This window comes from Phyllostomus discolor, chromosome 5 (genome assembly GCF_004126475.2).
Source record: "Phyllostomus discolor isolate MPI-MPIP mPhyDis1 chromosome 5, mPhyDis1.pri.v3, whole genome shotgun sequence".
In the NCBI taxonomy this organism is placed as follows: Eukaryota; Metazoa; Chordata; class Mammalia; order Chiroptera; family Phyllostomidae; genus Phyllostomus; species Phyllostomus discolor.
In genome coordinates this window covers 64692658-64716097 of record NC_040907.2, presented here as the reverse complement: position 1 = coordinate 64716097, position 23440 = coordinate 64692658, and the positions used below count along the sequence as shown (strand labels likewise).

The 23440-nt window shown below is 38.7% G+C and overlaps 1 protein-coding gene across 1 annotated transcript in view; it reads left to right on the top strand.

Annotated features, from left to right (window-relative positions):
• Positions 1–14527, top strand: part of ZNHIT6 (zinc finger HIT-type containing 6) — a 64621-nt gene extending 50094 nt beyond the window's left edge. The window contains exons 9-10 of the mRNA XM_028514088.2: positions 10361–10485; positions 14347–14527. Of these exons, the coding sequence (XP_028369889.1) occupies positions 10361–10485; positions 14347–14387 (166 nt within the window). The 3' untranslated portion in view covers positions 14388–14527. The remainder of the gene's footprint in view (positions 1–10360; positions 10486–14346) is intronic.
• Positions 14528–23440: the final 8913 nt, after the last annotated feature.

Sequence of the window (23440 nt, the reverse complement as noted above, 5' to 3'; positions counted from 1 at the left end):
ATGTCATTTCCCTACTAGAGGTAATAAATTATCTTCAGGGTACAAAGTCTTATTACTGATACTAGTTTGGCAAGTTACTCTTCAGAAACATTTTCACCTATTACGTTTAATGTTTACAGGCTAGCTGATGAGTAGTTATTCTTTTCGTCATTATATTGATGAGGAAAACTGAGTACCCTTGGGAGTCACAACTCATAAGGACCAGTGATAGGACTGGAACCCAGGCCTTCTGGATTTAGAAGTAATTGAGCTTACAGTGAGGATAAGAAAAGACTGAACAGGTAGCATATAGAACAAGGAAGAGCCCTATAAGGCCCTTTTTAAGGCATGTTTTAAAATGTATAGCTGGTCATTATTTTACCACATCCTAAAATTTTCATGCAATATTATGGATAGACCAGGATCCTTTATCAGTGCAGTTCTAAACTGTGTGCTTTCTGAATGGAGGCACATGTCTGCCCTGACCAGCTGATGAATGGCACGCCGTGTCAAGTGTGTATAGCATTTGTCTGCATGGATGCATTGAACTCCCAAAACAAAGTGCAGAAAACAGTTAGTTTAATTCCTGTATTCTTTAAATATGAAAACTACAAGGTAAGAAAAACTTTATTTTGACAAGATCTGTTTCTAATGTGACTTGGGCAGTATGAGTTACAGAAATTGTCACACAGTATTATTTGGAGAAATTTTAAATAACACCTTTGTTTTCTGAACAGAAGAGTTAAAATTGTCTATTCCTGGACTTAGTTTGGTTTTATATATTTTAGTTTGAAGTTATGTATCTTTTTTCTCCTCTTCTGGGTCTTCATTAACAATGTGGTTTCTTAGTTTTTGTTTGGGTTTTGAAAACCATTTTGTTTGCTTAATCTGTTCTTTCTACTTTTAAAATTAGTTTAGTGCTTTCTCTTTATTTAGATTTTATTTGTTTATTTTTAGAAAGAAGGAAAGGGAGGGAGAAGAGAGAGAAACATCAATGTGTGTGAGATATACATCGATCATTTGCCTCTCAAGTGCCCCCAGCTGGGGACCTGGCCCGCAACCCAGGCCTGTGCCCTGACTGGGAATCACAGTGGCAGCCTTTTAGTTCACAGGCTGGCACTCAGTCCACTGAGCCACGCCAACCAAGGCTTAAAATAAATTTAGTACTTTTAAGTTTGTGTTATTTTAAAGGCATTTGATAAGTATGAATCTAAAACACTTAGTGTATAACTAATTCAGGAATCTTACTGAATTTAATTTATATGAGGATGAACCATACTTCAAAAACCTTTAGTTACTGGATAACAATAAACTGATGTATATTAGGGTTAATTTTTTTAAAACAGCCAAAGGTTCAACTTTGTACATTTGGAATCAGTTAGTTGTACTTTTAACACAGAAACTTAGAATGAAAAATAAATATGACTATTAAGAATGTAGGTTTTAGGCCCTGGCTGGCGTAGCTCAGTGGATTGAGCGTGGGCTGGGAACCAAAGTGTCCCAGGTTCGATCCCCAGCCAGGGTACATTCCTGGGTTGCAGGCCATAACCCCCAGCAACCGCACATTGATGCATTGATGTTTCTCTCTCTCTCTCTCTCTCTCTCTCTCTCTCTCCCTCTCTCTCCCTCCCTCCCTTCCTCCCTCCCTTCCCTCTCTAAAAATAAATAAATAAAATCTTTAAAAAAAAAAAGTCCCTATTAAAAAAAAAAAGAATATAGGTTTTGTGGCACTTCCGGCCAAGATGGAGGCATAGGTAGACACTGTGCCTCCTCACAAAACCGAAATAAGGTCAGCAACAATTTAGAAACAAGATAACAACCAGATCTGACAGAAAATTGAACTGTATGGAATTCAGACAACCAAGGAGTTAAAATGTACACATTCATCCAGACTGGTAGGAGGGGCAGAGTCGGGCAGCTAAGCAGAAAGGGTTGCAGCACAAAAAGCAGTTGCAAAGGGCACATAAGACATCCCAGGCGCAAGACCGCAGAGGGCAGACCCTAGGCACACAGGTGGCTGGCAGACCCAATGAGGCGGAGACTGTGAAGTGAGGCACTGTGTGCCGCACAACCCAGGATTCCAGCACTGGAAAATAGAACCTCGGGACACTGATTGAAAACACCTGTGGGGGTTGAGATGCAGGGATAGTGTGTTGGAGAGACCCACGGGGTCCTAGAATGTGCACAAGCCCACCCACATGGGAATCAGCACTAGAAAGGCCCAGTTAGCTTGGGGGAAGCAGTGGAAGGGACTGAAATCCGACAGAGAGAGGAGCAAGCACCAGTGTCCCCTCTCGGACCCTGCCCCCACATACAGCACCACAACCCAGAGAGGTGGGTTGCCCCACCCTGGTGAACACCTAAAGCTCCGTCCCTCATACGTAATAGGCACGACCAGACCAAAAAAAAAAAAGGCCTGAATGGAAGAACAGATCAAAGCTCAACAGCAAATACAACTAAGCAACCAAGAGATAGCCACCTATCAGATGCACAGTTCAAAGCACTGGTGATCAGGATGCTCACAGAATTGGTTGATATTGGTCACAAATTAGATGAAAAAATGAAGGCTGATAAGTGAAATGAAGGAAAATGCACAGGGAACCAATAGTGATGGGAAGGAAACAGGGACTCAAATCAATGGAGTGGACCAGAAGGAAGAAAGAAAGAATCAAACAGAAAAGAATAAAGAAATAAGAATTCAAAAAAATGAGGAGAGGCTTAGGAACCTCCAGGAGATCTTTAAACGTTCCAACATCTGAATTATAGGGGTATCAGAAGGAGAAGAGGAAGAAAAACAAGTGGAAAACGTATCTGAACAAGTAATAAAGGAGAACTTCCCCATTCTGGCAAAGGAAATAGACTTCCAGGAAGTCCAGGAAGCTCAGAGAGTCCCAAAGAAGTTGGACCCAAGAAGGAACACACCAAGGCACATCATAATTACATTAGCCAAGGTAAAGATGAAGGAGAGAATCCTAGAAGCAGCAAGAGATAAGGAGACAGTAACCTACAAGAGAGTTCCCGTCAGATTGTCAGCTGATTTCTCAAAAGAGACCTTACAGGCAAGAAGGGGCTGGAAAGAAGTATTCCAAGTCATGAAAGGCAATGACCTACGTCCAAGATTGCTGTATCCAGCAAAGCTCTCATTTAGAATGGAAAGGCAGATAAAGTGCTGCTCAGATAAGGTCAAGTGAAAGGAGTTCATCATCACCAAGCCCTTATTTTACAAAATGTTAAAGGGACTTATCTAAGAAAAAGAAGGTAAAAAACATGTACAGTAAAATGACAGCAAACTCACAATTATTAACAATCACACCTAAAACAAAAAAACAAATTAAGCAATCAGCTAGAACAGGAACAGAACCACAGAAATGGAGATCACATGGAGAGTTAGCAACAGGGGAGTGGGAGGAGGAGAGAGGAGGAAAAGGTACAGAGAATAAGTAGCATAGAGGGTAGGCAGAAAATAGACAGGGGGAGGGCAAGAATGGTATGGGAAATGTAGAAGCTATAGAACTTATGACACATGGACATGAACTAAAGGGGGGAAATGTGAGTGGGAGAGGGTATCCAGGGTGGAGGGGAGTGAAGAGGGGAATGGGACAACTGTAATAGCATAATCAGTAAAGTATATTAAAAAAGAATATAGGGTTTGTGCTACCTTTGGCAGATACATATATCAGAACTCATAGAATTTTAGAGCTGGATGATCTTGGTATTCACCTCATCCAGTCACCTTATTTTATAGTGGAAAAAAATCTATAACCTGCGGGCTGCTATTATAATGTTAAAGTAGGAGAATATTCCAATTTAGTTTCAGTATTTTTAGGGGACTAAAGGGGAAATGATCTCTAAGGGGTGTCAGTGATCAGATGGCAAATAAAGTGGCCTGTGACATTTTTTTCTCCTAATTTTCTGTCTCCTTTTAAAAAAAATCCTAATTTGCTAATAAAGTGCAGAGAAAGAAGTTTAGGAACATAGCCAGTTTCTTTGAAAGTTAGTAACAGAGCCAAGATTAAAAGCATATCCTTGAGTATCAGGACACCTTTTATTTATGTAATGTCAATCACTGCAGCACCTGTTTAGCCTCCTGAGACATGCTGACCTGCTCATGCCCCTGTGGAGCTGCCTGGAGCAGGCTCAGCCAGCAAGCCTATAAGGGACAGAGAGCAAGTGCAATAACGAGAGGAAATGTCCGAGATGATCCCTAAGGGTCAGAGAAAAGACAAATGTTGCTATCTTAATTCTTCCAAACCTAAGTAATTTGTCTTAGGGTAGCAGGGCCATTCTACTAATGGGAACAGCATAGTTTTTGAAAATTTCAAAGATACAGCTGTCTCTTAGGGTTCAGTGACTTAGGGTTCAGTGGCTTGCCAAGGAGCTGAGGCCTAAATATTTTGGGCAGTGCCAAGCTGGACTGTGCAGTTTCCCTCAAGATAATAGAAGCTTTGATGTAAATATGATATAAAATAATGGTTTGAAGGTGGTACTTAAAGTTGCAAGGCAACATTTAAAATACAAAATGCATAAAATGACAATTATGTATTTCAGTACTTATATACAAAGTACCATTCTTTGTTACTGAAGAAGTTCAATAACTTTGTCCTAAGCTAAAGTTTCTATAAGAATGTGTTGTTACTATAGTTAAAGACAAATTTAAAACAGCGTTCAGGGCTTAAGTTGGTGATTTTTCAACCTGTTCATCTCATGGCACACATAAACTACTTACTAAAATTCTGTGGTACACCAAAAAATATATTGCCAATATGACCCAAAAATGGGTGTAATTTTAATTTTAATTCATTCACACTGGATGACTGTTGTGTTGGCTGTTGTCATTTTTTTTATTTGACAGCCTAAAGGAAAAAGAGGTCTGTGGCCCTGACTAAATACTCAGGTACTGCTTGTTTTAAAAATTCTCATGGCACACCAGTTGAAAATTATTGTAGTAGACTAAGAGTAACCATTAGTAGTAGTAGAAAAATCAAAGAAATTCCCAATTTCTGCTGAAAGATTATCTAGTGAAGTCTGACTTCTTTAATGAACAGACCGGAAAGCTGAGGCCTGGAAGCTTACTGACACAATAGCAATATTGCTGTGATTAGCAGTTTGCAACATTTTAGAGTAAACTCTAATGTTCATTAGTTCTAATCAAAACCACACAACATACCAGATTTCATTTTCATTTGAATAAAATATTTTTTAAATTATTACAAATTTTGATAAATATTTGCATTCTAAGTACTTTGTGCAGTGCCTGGTTGGCACATATATAACTTATTACCTGGTAATTTTTAAGTATCTCTAAATGTTCCTGTGCTGGGAACCTATAAAATTTGGCTCTGGTTACCATGTGGCTTTTGAAGAAGCCTTTTTTTTCCCTCTTCCAATTGCTCCAGCTTTGGAAATCTACAGAAACCTAACAAATATTAAATACTATAAGAAGAAATAAAATGCCAAAAGCATTAAGTAAACACGGAAAATTGTTTACCAAAAATTGAAATAAGTAGAAAACACTCCCTTATTTGGGAAATTTCTCCTAATAAAAGCTTGATGATTCAGTTAAAATGCACAGAAGATAAGTTACTGCAAGGGTTTATAGGATACCACTGGAAAAATTTCTGTTTGAGAATTCAAGCCTTGTTTCCTCCTAAGAAAAATTTAGTTATATCCATTTTATATTTTATTTTGTAAGTTAATGTCATACTTTGATTCTAATCCAATCTCATTTTTCCTTTGGTATATTTACTGTTAACTTTTTTAATGATGCTTATTTCAAAGGGAAATAATGTTTAAAAGATGTTAAACATTTAATCCTTGGATGCTGGAACCACTTTTAAAATATTGTAAGCACATCTGCATTATATTACACAGGGAAAAGAATGTATGCGTTCTGTGGCCTATGGGCACAAGGGTGGCTGGTTTAGGAAAACTGAGTATTTTGCATTTCAAGTTTCCTTCAACACAAAAAAGTATTCTGTGATTCTGAAATGAAGAATTTAATTCCAGGGGTGGGGTGCACAGTCAGGCAAATATAAGGAAAGTTTTGGCTTTACATTTGCTCTCTCACTTGTCACCTGCTTCTTAGAAAGAAGTTAGTTCTTTATAGTGGGCTTGACTTTGCATTTTAAGTACTTCTGTTTTCCCTTACATGGGACAAACTTAGAACACAAAGAAATCACTATACCAGTTCTTAGAAAGTGTGCAACTGCTGAGTTATGGAGTAAATAATTTGTTACTAATCAAGAAATACCCAAGTTTGTGAGGGATGTACTATTAAGACAAAATTACAGCAGACTCGGGCGTATCCCAGCAATAACCTCACTCTTGATCACTTGTGTTCCACTGTGCTTTTTTGAGCAGGAGGGAAAAGTGTAGAGTTACAGCTCTCAGGCTGGGTGTCCCTTGGGATTTGTGTTGTACATGTGAATATCATCTCTCATTGGTGGAGATAGTGAAGAAAAGTTAGAGAACATCTGCACTACGGTGGTAGACATGTTCTCCTCTTCCTCTTTGACATGACATGATACCAACATGCTAACACATTCCCATATGCAACTCCCAGTAAGCTAGCTGAAATTCCCCCCCTTTTACTCCTAGTCCAGAAGCAGGCAAGGGAGAATGTTAGGGGAATGCATCTTTAATCAACTCAATTTTTTTTTAAGTAATGACACAAGAATTTCATACCTTAAGGAATACAAGTACCTAACTACGTATGACACATTGAACAGCTATGTCAGGATACCATGACTGATAAACTCCATACTTCTTAAAATTGGTGTTTTCTGACTCATTCAGGAACCCAGATCTGGAGTTTTTTTTTAATTTTTAAATAAAGTAAGGCCATATTTAATTAGAATGAACTTTTTACAGAAGTATTTTGTAGCCAGTTATTTTATTGACATAATACTAGAAATTATTTATCATGGGATAGTGTTTGTTTTTTTAATTTTTAGGTATTGTTTTATTTATTCAAGAAAATTTTATGGTACATTAGAAATAGATATGTAAAAGTTAGGCTTTATTCCTTTGTATGAAAATGAATGACTTATTTTAGAGTTTTACTAATGTCAGTTTATTTGATACGCTTTTTTTATTTTGTTACTGTTTTGTTCATCTACACTTAGTAGATAGACACTTAGTTTGCTTCTTTTTAATTTAAATTATATTTTATTGTTTATGATATTATAATTGTCCCAGTTTTCCCCTTTTGGTCCCCCTTCACCCAGCCCCTTCTCCTACTACCTCATGCAGGCTCCACACCATTGCCCATGTCCATGGGCCATGCACATATATTCTTTGGCTACCGTATTCCCTATGCTGTACTTTACATCCCCATGACTATTCTGTAAAAGCCATTTCATACTTCTTAATCTCTACACCTTTTCCATCCATCTGCCTGAACCCATTCCCATCTGGCAACCATCAAAACATTCTCTGTATCCGTCATTCTGTTTCTGTTCTGCTTGTTTTTTAGATTCAATTATTGATATATATGTATTTATTGCCATTTTATTGTTCATATTTTTTATCTTCTTGTTAAAGAAGACCCTTTAACATTTCATAAAATACTGATTCAGTGGTGATAATTTATTTAGCTTTTTCTTGTCTGGGAAGTTCTTTATCTGTCCTCTCATTCCAAGTGATAGCTTTGCTGGGTAGAGTAATCTTGGTTGTAGGTCCATGCTTTTATCACTTTGAATATTTCTTGCCAATCTTTTCTAAATCAGCTGACATTCTTATAGGATCTCCTCATGGGTAACTAACTACTCTCCTCTTGCTGCTTATAACATTCTTTGTCTTTAACTTTTGGCATTTTAGTTAGATGTGTCTGGGTAGGGCCTCTTTGGGTTCATCTTGTTTGGGACTCTGCACTTTGTGGACTTGTATGTCTGTTTCCTTCACCAAGTTAGAGAAGCTTTCTGTCATTATTTCCTCAAATAAGTTTTCTTTTTCTTTTTTCTTTTTTTTAAGATTTTATTATTTATTTTTAGAGAGGGAAGGGAGGGAGACAGAGAGAGAGAGAGAGGGAAACATCAATGTGCGGTTGCTGGGGGTTATGGCCTGCAACCCAGGAATGTACCCTGGCTGGGAATCTGAGCTACGCCAGCCAGGGCTTCAAATAAGTTTTCAATGTCTTGCTCTCTCTTTTCTTCTGGCACCCCTATGATGTGAATGTTGGTACACTTGAAGTTGTCTTAGAGGCCCCTTACACTATCCTCATTTTGGGGGGATTCTTTTCTTTTTGCTATTCTAATTGGATGTTTTTTGCCTTCTTATATTTCAAATCACTAATATGATTTTTGGTTTCATCCACTCTACTGTTGATTCCCTGTAAATCCTTCATTTCTTTCATTTCTAACTGGTTCTTTTTTATGATTTCCATGTCCTTTATTTATTTTTATTTTTAATATTTGCTTTGCTTCATAACATTTCTTTTTAAGATTATTTCTAGATAGAGGGGAAGGGAAGGAGAAAGGGAGAAAGAGAGGGAGAGAAACATTGATGTGTGAGATGTACATAGATCACTTGCCTCTCACACGCCCCCAACTGGGGACCTGGCCTGCAGCCCAGGCATGTGCCCTGACTGGGAATCAAACTGGCAACTTTTCAGCTTACAGGCCAGCACCCAATCCACTGAACCACACCAGGCAGGGTTCCACGTCCTTTCTTGTTCTTTTGAAGTTCTCTTTGAGTTCATCTACTGTTCCCCTAAGTTCATTGAGCATCCTTATAACCAGTATTTTGAACTCTGCATCGAGTAGATTGTCTCCATTTTGTTTAGTTCTTTGTCTGAAATGTTGTTTGGCTGTTTCATTTGGACCAAGTTTCTTTGTCTCCTCATTTTGGCAGCCTCCCTGTGTTTGTTTCTATGTATTAGGTAAAGCTGCTATAACTCCCTGGCTTGGAAGAGTGGCCTAGTGTAGTAGGTGCCCTGTAGGGTCCAGTGGCACAGCCTCCCCTATTACCCAACCAGGGTACTCAAGGTTCACCTACTATGTGGGTGATGTATGACCTCCTGTTGTAGTTGAGCCCTGATTGCTGTTGGCAGGTCAGTTTGAGGAATTTATCCAGGCTGATCAGCTGCAAGGACTGGCTATAACCACTGACCGCCAACCTTGGCCACCATGGATGATCAGCTGCTGTGCAGGAGCTCATTTCTCAAAGCAAGACTGACTTTAGCAGAGCTGTTACCCACTGAGTCCCTACCTCTGAGTGTGTCACTTGTCAAGGGAGTTGGGTGGTGGTGCTCCAATGTGGTCTGTAAGCTGACCAGAATGCATAGGCTCTGGGGCATCCTTAGGAGGTGCAGGCCAAAGTCAGCCACCACTGGTGTTCTGTCTTGGGCTTCTCAGCATAAGCTACAAGTGATCTGCAGATGGCTGCTTCTTGTGCTGGTCTTGGAGGTGTCTAGGAGAGACCAAGTTGTGAACCAAGGCCAGGTGCTGCTTGTTTACAAGAATTTAGGAAAATCAGAAACATGAGCCAAGACAAACCATTTGTATGGAAAAGCCACTGGAAACAGCTTGGGTGGGCCCAAAATTTGGATGGGATCAAGGAATCCCCAGGGTGGGGCAGACACTGTGAGCCAGGTTGATGGAGTCTCAAATGTGATGACCATCTGCCTGCTCTGTGAAGGGAAGGCCAGCACTTCTGTCAGAGGGAAAGCTGCCCCTCAGCTCTCACCCTAATGCCAGACACTTCATTTCCTCCCTAGCACTAGAGCTCAGAGGGAGTGAATCCAAGTAAATCCATACACAGGCCCTTTAAGAGGAAGTGCCTGGGACTCTAGAAGTTTCCATCTATCACAGCCTCAATCCCCACTGGTTTTTACAGCCAGAAGTTATGGCAACTTCTCTTCCTGGCACTGGAACCCTGGGCTGGGAGGTATGGGGCCAGGACCCCTCCCTCCCAGAGATACCACTTCTGATTTTTATCTGCCACATGTGCATATGGGACTGGCTCAATCCATGTCTCTGCCCTCCCTACCAGTCTCGATGTCATTTGTGCTTTAATTGCATAGTTGTAGGACTTCCATTCAGCTCAATTTCTGGCAGTTCTGAATAATGGTCGTTGTGTAGTTTAGTTGTAATTTTGATATGGTTGTGTGAGGAGATGAGCTATGTTTTCCTGCACAGCCATCTTGAACGGAAGTCAAAAGCCAGAAGTTTCTTGATACATTTTTTTCTGTAGTTATAGAACCTCCATAAAAACAACTTGTACCTGTTTTTTAGAAGTATGAAACTTGCTATGTTATAAGAAAATAACTACTGAAAGTGTTATCACCATTTAAAAAATTTTTTATGTATGAGACTGATACATTTAATTAATGAGTAATTTTTAACACTAAGACCATTTTCTTGTTTTGCTTTTATATTGTAAGGTATTATGAACTGGATCCTCACAAAAGTCTCCTTGACAATTTGAGGAACAAAGTGATCATTGAGTACCCAACATTACATGTGGTGTTAAAGGAATCCAGTAATGACATGCAGGTTCTTCACCAGGGTAAGTATAAATTTGTTCCTGCAATGCTCAGAATAACTGTAGTGAAACTGAAGCAATTAGAGCTGTCTGTACTTCTTTATGTATGTATTTTCTCACTACATTGACACACTTAACTGAATTTACTCTGTAGCTTTAATACCATAAACAACCAAATGAATGAGCTGCTGCCTCTGACTTGTTTGAGTACATGTGAGCTTACGTTATCGTTTTGAAATGACTAAGTCAGTTTAAGTAAATGTCTGGCTATGAAAGGATACTCTCTGCTCTATTGGAGTTCTCTGTGTTTTTGTCTTCTTTTAAGCCAATAGTCTTTAAGCATCAGTCTGTCATGATCAGATAAATTTACTCCTGAGTTAAAAACCCTTTTTTTTAAGAGATTCCTAAAGTGAGGGACTGCAAAAACATGTTTAGTATCCTGCCATATAAAAAGAGAAATGTTACCAGGAACAGCATGTTGAAAGTAGGGCTGCCATTTAGAACAATGTGCCGTGGGGTCGAGTGCCATTGCCGTGACCCTTTATGTCCATTTATTTTCAAACCCATTGTTTTTATTTTCTTGATTTTTTTGTTTCCTCGGCCGTATGCCTTGGCATTTTTGTGAATCTTTAAAAGTAGATATGTTTTCCTCTTTGGTGAGTAGTGTGTCTAGGAGGAAGTATTAGAACTGGAAGTGGCATATGTAAAAGTTCAGTGTATAAAATGACTTATCCTTATTTGCAAATACTTACTGAAGTAAGCTAATTGTGTTTCTGGATGCAGATTCTAGGGGATGAATAAAATCCAGAAGTTACTTTTAAAAAGGTAGAAAGGTTGCTTACCTTAACTCAAGACCATTAGATACCACTTTCACTAAGAGTTATTAGGTGCAGGAAGGTTTCATTGTAACAAGCTCCAGAGGACCATAAGATCCTTAGATTGGATTCATCTCTATTTTTTAAGATAATACTACTTGAAATATGTGGTTTGGGTTTTATTATTATACAGCATTATAGACTATAACAGGCAGTAACCTTTATTGTAAGATGTTCTCTGTATATGTATATAATAGCATTTTTTTTTCTTCACAAAAGTTAATAGGAGAAAAATGTTTTCCCAAGTGGCCAAAATTTTTGTCAGTGCCACAATTTGAAAATAGGTTTTTAATTAACAAATGTGAAGTTCCTTATAATCAATTATGGATTTCTAAATCTTGAAGTTAATTCTTGGCTTTATATTTTTCACACTTTGATCAAGAATATTCTGTTTTCTCAAATTAAATTAGAAATTTTAGTTTTAAATGACCAGTTTCACTTTTTTCAAGCTGCATAAAAACCTTACTTTTCCCTTAATATAATTCACATAGCCCTCGCTCTAAATGTTGGTTTCAGGGAGAGTTGTTGAGTAACATGGGTTACAAGCCAGGGCAAACACTGTCTGTGTAAATAAACACAGCACACACAGCTCCTCTTTCACCTTGTTTAGGAATGCACATTGAAGTAAGGCTTCCTGTAATGAAGCAAAAAGAAAAGGCTGCTTTTGTAGTACACTTGGAAACTTCTTAAGTAAAATTTGCTAATTTGGGGTAGGTATATGATGTTCGACTTATTTACAGGAAGCACAAGTGACTCGTGCTCTCAGCACAGAGGATCGTTTAGGGCTTCTGGAGCAGAGAACTGAAGGGGACCTGACAGGATTTGAAGGGCCATACCAGTATTGTCACGTCATCAATACATGAACCTTAAAAAATAATCCCAGGTCTTCCTGTACATGCATTTCTTTGTGTAAGCACTTCAAGGTGTCTTTTTTTCTTTTTTTGGTACCTTCTCACAGCCATTGGATATTCTGCAGGGTGGTCCCTTAATGCAGAAGGAGGTTATATAAGAACAGGACATTTTCTTTGGAAAGCCTTGAAATTCTTTCTCTCTCCAGAGCCAAAATGTTGGATTTTAATCTTGAGTTCATAGTACAAGGTGTCTCTCTCCTAGTTTTGGAAAAATGTGTGTCTGGGCTTGGATTCAGTAGTTTGCACAGTTAATGGTTGTTATAATGTTTGTTAGGATTATAGATTGCCATAATTTACTTTTTCCAAAGTCTGCCTATATTGATGGGCAATAGATATGTTTGCTTTTTAAGGAATGAAAAAAGTTGACTATAAAAGGTTAAGCAGTTACGGTAGCCCACTAGATTGGAAATGTAGAATGGTGACCCCCCATCTTGTATCGGTCCTGTGCAAAGTGATCAGAACAGTATTACTTGCTTCATGGGTTCTTATTTGCCAAAATTAATTAGTAGCTCAAATGTCTCAAAAGCATGCTGCATTTCAGTCTGAGAGGAAAGAATGGAGCTCTATGAAAAGATGAAAACTGGGCAACTTTAGTGAGCAAAGAAAGGGAAAAGTCTTCTGCAAACTGCAATGCCAAATAATACAAATCCCCACTAATTTAAAAATAACAGCAGAATAATATTTCTCTTGTTGTTCTAAGATAACTCAAAATTAGAAAATGCCTCTGCCTTTGAAAAGGAATCCTACCCAAAATTGATTACTTGAATTGGTAAAAAATACTATGGCATAACAACTACTCACATGTCGGTCTCATTGGACCAAGAACCTTTGGACCAAGGTCTCTGTTGGACCAAGAACCTTTCATCTATTCTGCCTCCCTCTCTCCTCCCTTATTTCTCCCCTCATTTTCTTCCTCTCTCTTTCAGTGTTTGCGTGAGGTGATGGGGTGGGGGGATGGGGATGGACCTCAGGCACAGGAACGCACACATGCAGTAGGTGCTATTACACAGGGTTTGCATTGAGTGCTGAGGAAGTCAGAAAACAACTAACTTGTAATATCATAAAGACACTTGAAGGACTCTGCTAGAGTTTATAAAATTCCACAAGGATTGGCAGCTATTTCAAGGCCTTTCTCATAAAAAGAACTCAGTAAACACCATTTTGGTTGCTGGTACAATCTTAAATCTAGGTACTATCAGCAAACCCCAGAGAACTTGGCAATTGGAAAATGACACAAGATCCAGGTTTATGATTCCAGCACCAACTCACATTAGCTTTGGGCTGCTGAGCATTCACTCTACTATTTTGAGCTTTATTTTTCTTATGTACACAGTGGATATGAATGGCTATCAGTGTCAAGCAAAATAATCTGTATTTTAACCTTAATTTTCATAGTGTTTTTGTATATTATTTCCTCTTAGCTTCACTATACAATGAAATAAATAGAGCACTCACTCCGGTTCCCATTTTACAGATTAAAAAACAACAACTAAAAGATAGAGTGACTTGCATTTATATTGATTCAGCAAACATGCTACACTAGGGGGATGTTCTAGGGAGGAAAGGTCCAGTCTATTCACGGGGAAGTCTCAGTTTAGTGAGTAATCATAGATTTGCTTGCTCTAGGCAAGGCGGTTCCCTTAGAGGAAATGCATTTCTGCTCTAAGTCTTCTTTCCTGTAAAAAGAGGTGACAGCTAGTCTTCTGTTAGCCCACATTCACTGAATGTATATGGACTCTTAATTTTAAGTTTAAAAAAAAACACATGGAAAAATTTATTCCAACCACACTTGGCTAGTCTATATGATAACAGCGATCTATTCAGTAGTGCAAGTATGGGATCATAACCACACTGAAGCGACCATTCCGAAGTCTTCCACGGAGTCAGGAAGGATGTTACCTCACAAAATATAATTGCCACTTTCAGACATCATTTCTCTATTTATTATGGCCAGAACCGTATATCCTGGCTGCCTGGGACATGACAGTTTGTCTGTGCTTGTGAGCAGTGCTGTAGGTAGGAGAGAAGAGGAAAAAACAGAACAGGCTAAACAAAAACAGTATAAACACTTGACTGTATGTTTTGTTTTGTTTTTTCAGTGAAAAGTGAATCTACCAAGAACACTGGCAGTGAAAATTGAGCGCTTCTGGGGGAAGAAAATGCCCAGCCTGCAGAGGACTCTGCATTAACCAGCTATTGGGTGATTGTTAGTGGGTGGGTACAGTTTTTTGTTTTTCTGAAAAGTAATTAAACAATCTAAAAAAATTTTTTGAATATGTATTTTCTAACCTCTTGAGTTGACTTACAAGGTCTTTATTCCTAATAACAACCCCTCTTTTGCACCTGATTGGTATAGTGCTTATTTTAATTAGACCCTGGCTTTTAGTATACTGAATTGTATAGTATGAAAACTTTTCTCTTTTGATGCAAGACCAAACCCAAGGATCACCTGTGTCAGTCACAAAGATGTCAGAAGGCTGTGTGACACATCACCTCGCCCTCAGTTGCCCATTCTTGCCTTTGGAACTTACGTGCAACTTACCCTCTTGAAATGACTGAATGGGTCCTTTATACAGGGGTAGCACCCGGTAACGATGTCCCATGTAAAGGCTGAATAAGTGCAGTTAGCTACTATTTCTTATATTCGGTTCAGAAAATCAGCAGCTCCAAACTGTTGTTTGAATCATCCGTGCTCACAAAGTTGGCCGCACTTGTCACATAATGAGCTGTGTTTTACTATAAATTCTGTACCTTTTATCCCATTTCCACCCACTCTTGTCACTGCCCCACAGGGGTGTTGTGGTGACCAGTTTCATGCTGTACTTTGAAACATCTACCAATAACTAAAAGAAACACTTGGACTCTTTAGGGTTGTTGGAATGTATATGTGTATTTATGATATACCTGGCTTAATTTATACCTTATGGCAGCTCTGTATACATTATGATCTCACATATTAAAATTAAATGTCCCTGGTTTTATTGGAATTTATACAGTTATGAAATTGCAACATGACTATAAAAAGAATTACTACATCTGTGTTGCATCTGTGTACTTAATGGTTAAGAAAACAAAGATAAAATTGGACATTAGTGAGATTCATTTTTAGTGTATAATTGGAATAAGTTTAGACCAAAAGAAAGCCAGAGACTTTAATTAAAGAGACTTAGAAAGATTAGAAATATGAAAACATAATGAGAAGATGAGTCTAGGAGAAACTTGTAGAACACAAATACATATAACTTGAGGTAGAAATTGGAAAAGAGAAGCTAAAGAAAGTAATGCCACAAAGACCCTTGTATAAAAGTAATAGTGGAAACAGGATTCATAGGGAATAAGGCCTTGCCATTTGAAATATATGTACACCCTAAAGCAACCTCAGGAGTCTTCTCCCTCATACAGTAAAAGATTTGTGTAGAATTGTGTCATCTGCAATATTACTGGAGAGACAAGTAAATGGTATTTCAGGGGATTCATATGTAATCTAAAAGGGAAATTTGTCTTTTTGAAATAGACAAGAAAGGATGAACTGAATTGAAAGCGTCAATAAATAAATAGAATTGTTATTGGGAAAAGTGGGGTAAAGTACACAAGTGAACATGTGATCTGAATATCAGGGTGGAAAGGAATTTCCTGACAATGAAATCTGTTATGATGTAGTCTCATTTCCAAGAAAAGTGTTGAGTTCCATCCCTTCTAGAATTTAAATTGAGAACTGGACAAAAACCAAAGAACTTATCCTGTGCTTTTCCCCTGCCGAGAAGGAAAAAGAAAGGGGAAAAAAACATCTAAATGATCTAATAATGCATCTTTGCCATCTCTGTTGTCTAGAATTCTATTAGACTTTTCCATTAGAGACTGTTCCTTAGGAAAGAATTTAACTAGCATGGTTCCCTTAAACGTAACTATCAGCTCATTTGAGTAATACGCATGTTTATTCCCTCAGGATTTACAATAAACATGTGTTTCAGTGAATAACCATGTCAACTGCTTGGAGGGGATAAAATTGGAGTAATTTACTGAGAGTCCTAGATGTCTGTGGTATTAAGACCCAATTCCTTTTTTTTTTTTTTTTTTTTTTCCCCAGAGACCTTCTCCATTTTGGATTCTTGACAAATTCCAATGCATAAATTCCCTGACCAATGTTAAGTGCAGCGCTTGAATTTTGTTCATGACTCACATTTTAAAAGGAGAAAAGCTCCACCTGGCCTTCTTTATTTTTTAAACAATGATTTCAAAGACAAGGTGGTCCTTTCAGAATTGCTGATTATTACATAGAGGATTAATAGCCATAAATTACAGTAAACAAAGCTTGCACCTGTTCGTATTATAAACATAAATTAAAGAGAATTACTATCATTTAACTCTGTAATTTAAATATAACTTAGATATAATTTAAATTTAACTATATAATTTAAATATAAAGCTACTTAAGAATCCAAAGCATAGCTGAGCCGATTTGTTTCCCTGAAGCAAGTAGTGGATTCAGGTTTCACAGTGCAGAGTAAAACGGTAAACATGTGACTGTAATGCCGAAAAGGTCCTTTGTACATTTTGTGTGATTTGATTGACGTATACAAGTGTGTTGTACCTGATTTCATGTTAGTCGTTAAATTTTTAAATAATTTTATTGTATTTTTTCCCATTACTGTTTATCACCCTTATACCTTCTTTCACCTCCACCCCCACTCCTCCCCCCTGCAAACTCCACACTGTTGTCCGTGTCTGTGGGTTCTTTTTCTTTTTTTTTTGCTCAATCCCTCCAGTCCTCGTCTCTCCCTGGCCAGAGCTGTCATCCTGCTCTCTATCTATGAGTCTATTTGCTTGTTAGTTCAGTTTGTTCATTAGATTCCACATATGAGTGAAATCATATGGTATTTGTCTTCCTGTGACTGGCTTATTTCACTTAGCATAGTCTTTTCCAAGTCCATCCATATTGTTGCAAAAGGTAAAATTTTCTCCTTTGTTATGGCTGAGCAGTATTCCGTTGTGTAAATGTCCCACAGTTGTTTTATCCACTCATCTAACTGATGGACACTTGGACTGCTTAAACACAGATACCAGTTTACTTTTATTTAATCATACACTACTGCATTAAAATGTGTTTATTTTCAGGTAGATTCTGTGCACTTTTGATTATTAGCCAATTGTCCCTCCATTTGCAATAACAAACTCAAGTCAAACTAGTGTCGGCCTGAGGGCAATTCATTGATTCATATACAGGGAAATCCAGGCGTGACTGGGTCCAAACACCCACGAAACCAATCCTTCCATCTCTTACACTTGCCTCTGATTTTTTCTTCCTGGATTGGTTTTCTCATCTAAGCACACTTTCTTTGGGGATGCTCCTTTTGAGGGTGAGAGACAATGAGGATGGTAGATGACATCATCATAACCAAAGTGTGACAGCAAGTTATGCAAAATTTGGGTAAATTTACAAGTTATGTAAAGAACTTTGATTTTGCTTAGATTGGATCATATTTCATCCCTGAGCTGATCAGGAGAGGAGTTTGCCCCCAGGAAAGGGAATTATCAGGAAAAGGAATCGTACAGGGAGCAAGGGAGGAAAGGTGGTCCCTGAGAACCCAAAAGTAACGGATGTCCACGGCACACTGTTTGAATTTGAGTAGCAAGGTTTCTGATTTGAAGTCATGTAAAGAGTGAATTTCAAAATTAACCTACACACCCTCATTGGCTTTTAATGGAGATTTTAATTCCTACTTGATGCCATTACTGCTTTGAGTTGCCACTGTGGGCTTTTAAAAAATACTTCCCATTAGTGTTTGGCAGTATGTTGCTCCTGGTTTGATCAGATGCAAGTAGCACCCGTCCATTACCATCACAGATTTGGAAACTTCCAGTTTCACCAACATTAGAGAAATACTGATTTTGAAATCAGGATTGTACTAGAGGAAAATGCTTCAAAAAATAAAGACAACTTAAGTGAAAATCTGCCTTTTAATAAACCTTTGGGAATCTGCACATCATTATAAGGTATTTTAGCCTTGGTCCGTGGAAGCTATTTAAAGTGTGTGTGCCCATGTTCTTTAGAGTGAACTGTAGTGTAAACATTTTCCATATTCCAGTGTGGTGGACAGCACTCATTTTGAACCTTGTGACCAAACGCATCCTTTAGCCTTTGATGAGCTACTACACAACTCAACTATTACATTTTATTGTCTTGCCAAATAAAGTTATCAAAACCCTTTCCCTCTGTGACTTGTCCCTAATCTAACTTGACAGTATTCTTTCTTTTTTTTCTTTTATCTTCACCCTTTGCTGCAGTCACAAAAGAGCATGAAGGTTACCATGTATGTATCAGGCTCCCCCCCTCCCCCCGCAACGTGCCTCTCTTTATTATGCCCACGTGTGCGGGGGAGATCCCTACCTGCCCTTTAAGGGGCAGCTTGAGCAGTAACTGCAGTTACTGATCCTCCCACGCGGAAGTCATAGTTATGTTCGTGCTGTGTGTCTCCTGATTGGCTGATGCTAATGCCATTCTGATTGTTGAATGTTTTTAATATCACACTGATAATAAGAGTAGTAACTAATATATATTAATAATTTACTAAATATAGCCCTGACTGGTTTGGGTAGTAGATTGAGTGCCAGCCTGAAAACCAAAAGGTCATCGGTTCAATTCCCAGTCAGGGCACATACCTGGGTTGCGGGCCAGATCCCTGGTTGGAGGCATGTGAGAGGCAACCGATTAATGTAACTCTCACACATCAATGTTTCTCTCTCTTTTTCTCTCCCTTCCCCTCTCTCTAAAAATAAATAAATAAAATCTTTAAAAATATATTTATTTTTTAAAATAGTTTACTAAATACCAACCACTATTCTGAGCACTTTAAATACATCAACTCATTTAAGATTTTTCACAGCAATCTTGAGAAATAGATGCAACAATGTAGTCCTACAGTAAATACAAAAAATTCAGTAACATGAAATGGGTCCAGGGTGAGCCTGCACAACTAGCTATCCAGGAATTCCTAGCATCTAAACAATATAAGTCCCAAATCCATTCTGTAGATTGGCACGACCTGGTAGCAGATGTCCATTCCAGTTAAAATATCAGTGGGGACAACTCTGAGTTAATCCTATGTCTGACTTATATTTCTAAGATAACAGAGCAAGCACAGGAGTCTCCCAGGTTGTTGATGCCCATTTCATCAATCTGATTTGAGATATACCCACCCTGTGCCTCCCCATTTCCTGAGACAGCCTACCTACCATTTCTTCACCTGGCTTCCTCTTTGCTTTCCTATTCCTCTCCTTCACCAAGAGTTAAGAATTTGAGCCCACTTGCATTTGTCAACAGGGGCTAGGTGAAGAATGGAGCTGGTTCGTGTTATTTCGGGCAGCATTATTGAGGGTTACTATAAGTCATTTTACAGATGAGAAAACTAAGGCACATGAAGGTAAATCTTATTCTTAGGTCAAACTGTTAAATGATAAGTAATGGAGCTTATATATTTTTCTCCTCTTAATTCCTCTCGGCACCTGGCATTATCTTTCTTCCTGTCTATATAATTAGTATAAAACTCTGTATTTAATTGGTCTTGAAAGCCAAATCTGTGATTGATATTTGCATCGTCACAGCATTAAGCACAGTTTCTGCCATTAAGTAAGCCTGGGTATCGAGATGAGGTGGGAGGAGTAGGGAAGTTCTCTAAGTTGAAAACAAAAGCAAACAAAAAAAATTTAGTCTCTCAGTCTAAAGCCCCTAAGATCATAACATTGACAGCCAAAAACGTAGGACTGAGCGTAAGCTAGGCACCATTCTAAGCACGACACAGCTGTTTATCATTGAATCTTCATAGTCCTGTGAGGTAGGTGCTGCAGTATTTCATGAAGTCTAAAATGTCATTAATTAGAAAATGAGCCTTTTATATAACAAAGAAAACAATGCTACCAATTAAATTACTAGAATACTTTTTAATTGGATAGATTTATTGATATTTACCAGTCATTTATCTCAGTCATTTCTCCCCATCTTGACCACATTAATATTTCATTTGAGGCAAGAAAACAAAATGCAGGAGAGGGGTGTTAACATAAAGAGTAAAATGGACAAAAATTAAAAGTTTGCCTACATTAAAGCAAGTTAAATTTGTCTATCTTGATATAATTAATCATGTAAGTAAGAACTAATAGTTCTATATAGATTTCCATTGTTTTACTTGGGGCTTACTGTAAACTTACATGCAAGTGAGCAAAGTGGCAGTACTGCTTCCCTGGTGTTATGACATAATGCTTTTTAACAATTCAATTTAGAATGTGTGTGTGTGTGTGTGTGTGTGTGTGTGTGTATTTCAACAGTCTAAAACTCCCTCAATTGTAAGACACAGCATTTTGTATACCACTAAGAACACAGCTTAATTGCGTAATACACCCTTATCCTGAGATGTTAAAATATGAAAAAGAACAGAGTGTAGAACTGATGTGGGCTGCAAACCAAAGTGTCGCAGGTTCGATTCCCAGTCAGGGTACATTCCTGGGTTGCAGGCCATGACCCCCAGCAACCGCACATTGATGTTCCTCTCTCTCTGTCTCTGTCTTCCTCCCTTCCCTCTCTAAAAGTAAATAAATAAAATCTTTTTTTAAAAAAAGAACTGATGTAATACACTATTGAGACAAATTTTTGTATGCTGTGCCTATATAAAGAGAAAAACATAAGTGAAATTAACTAGTTAAGGTATTCCTGAAACTTCCCACTCGACCCGATGTCTGTAAGGGAGACTTTGCGATGCAGCCATTCCTAGTGAAGTGCTCCACCACTGCTTCTGTGAATTTTGCCAAAGTTCTACAAGTTCTGATGCTGGTTTTCTTGATCAGAAGCTATTAACAAAAGGGTTTGTGTCCCCATCAGGACAATGATTTGTGAAGTAAAATCTTGAAGGGTTGCAGTTGTCCATTCAGAAAGAACCACCAGGTCTCTGTATGCACAAGCGATGACAACTGCATCGGGACTGTGGCCCAGCCTAAGGCTGTTGGAGACCGGAGGTTTCAGAGCTGTTACAGTGTGAACATTAGAGCCGATTAGTTAAGTACAGTACTGTCACCCCCATTCATATGGGCGAGGAAGCTGAGTTCCAAACAGATGGGTCACATGGAAAGGAAACAGGTGAGCCAGGATTCAAACCAAGGCAAGTTGGGCTTCAGAGGTCACCCCCTGAGTGGCCTCGGCCTTCCTGAAGTCACACTACATTTCATGATGATTTGGAGTGAATACCATAGTGTACTGCTACTTAAAAATAGAAATAATTATTTTCATAAGCTACTTTATCAACTCATTTTTTGAAAAGGTAGGACAGTCTCATAATTTGTGAAACTGCTTTTCTTGGAGGCTTTTCAGTGTTGGGCTGCAGACTATGTTTCTCTTATCATGTTCAGTTTCTATCTTTTATTTGTGTTACATATTTTGCTGCTTTGGGCATAAAAACTTTAATCACTTCTGTTAGTTTAAAAGCAACTATTAATGCTAATGCAATTTTCTGTCAGTGGATTCAGGTCTGTTTCGATGTCGATTGTGAATTGTGCACCACCAAACTGAGCATGGCCCAAAGCGGTTGCCACAGACCCAGGGAGTGTAGCTATCCAAGACTATACATTGGTGAAGGCATCCATGTGAAGAGGACATGAGGGTGCAAAAACAACTGTTAATGATTGTCGTGTCAACTTCGTGTTGAGCTGCAGGAGCAACATGTGCTTGGCATGCTGGTGACTCTGTATGAAAGCTGTTGGGCTTCGCCTCTGGACAGCACAGGCCTGGGGGCGACAGGACAACCAAATGAGAAGTACAATTTCGGGACCCTTTAGAGTTCTGCAGAACGGTTTCAGAGGTGAAGATGGGACGGTGGGAGAAAATGCATGAAAAGGCCAGAGCATAGAAATAAATGAAAGGCCTTGTAAACACTGAAATGTGAGTCTTAATTCTTAATTTCATCAAATTAAAGCAAGTCCTCATGCTTTGAACTATATAACCAAGGAGAAATAAACTAAGCCACATGATTTGTAAAAGGGAAATTTCCTATCTCAGGTAGGTAATGCAGGGGTTTTCAAATAGCTATTTTGTTTCTGTATTTCAGAAAAATGTCCTTTCTCCCAGGTTTCTTTCTGCTAAGCACTTGAAATTATTTTTACTGTGAGACGAGATTGTCACACACCACCTCTCGGTATCATGATTTCTTTTGGCTCCTTGAACAGTGGATACTAGTTTTAGTCCATATGGTATGAATCTGTGGTACAAAGACAGTCCCTAAAGCCCAATAACTTCTTATTTTTCCTAGAGCCTTGTGGTCCTACTCTTCTTGACTGCGCTCTGTGTTCCTGAAGAAAAACAGTAGAGTCTGATCTCTGTTTTGAAGTTCCAGTGGTTGGTTAACCAGATGCTATGATGCTGTGCTTTAGGGCCTCTGCCAGCGTAGAAGAGACAGCAACTTTTTCCATGTTCTTGACAGATTGGAAGGTGTTTTTTCAAAGTCTCTGCTTCAGATCTCTCCCTGGAAAGGTCTGTCAGTTGTTCAGCCAAATTCTTGGCCTCTGCCGCTGGTGCAACCGAGAAACCTGTAAATAGTTCCTGCCACATTTGGACCCTCACAAACAAAACTTCTAAGTGTTGGAAATGGAAAGCTCGAGGTGGCCAGGAAAGCCAAGTGAGAGCAGGCAGCTGGTCCTCCAGGTAGAGAATTAATGGGGACTGTGGAAGAAGGAAGCTACTGTTCGTGGCTGACTGTGTGTGGACGGTCAAAGGGAGAGCGCGATCCAGATGTTCCTTCCTCGCTTCCTGACATGGCCAGGAGAGCAGTTGCGAGGTTCGATTTGGTTTTCTTCTCTAAGCAACCACATTCTTGTTTCCCCTACCAAACCCGTGTGCCCCTTAGGAGTGAGAGGGAAAGCAAGTTAGTTCTCAGTGCTTTTAGCCCATCAAAAGTACCTTATTTAAAATTCTGTAACTTAGTTCACCCAGAAGTACTTTATAATCCATAAATACTCTATAATCTCCTACAGCCCCTATTTAGTATTTCTCCAAAGAGTAGTCATGAGTCTGTAAAGCCCAGGCCAGGGGATGGCACAAGTATAAATTATATTAAAGGGTATAGTGAAAATCTGTTGTTTGCTACCCAGCATGCATCCGCCTGCTTTTTGGTAACCATACCTTGAGTCCTTCTGGGAAACTACCAGCTCCCC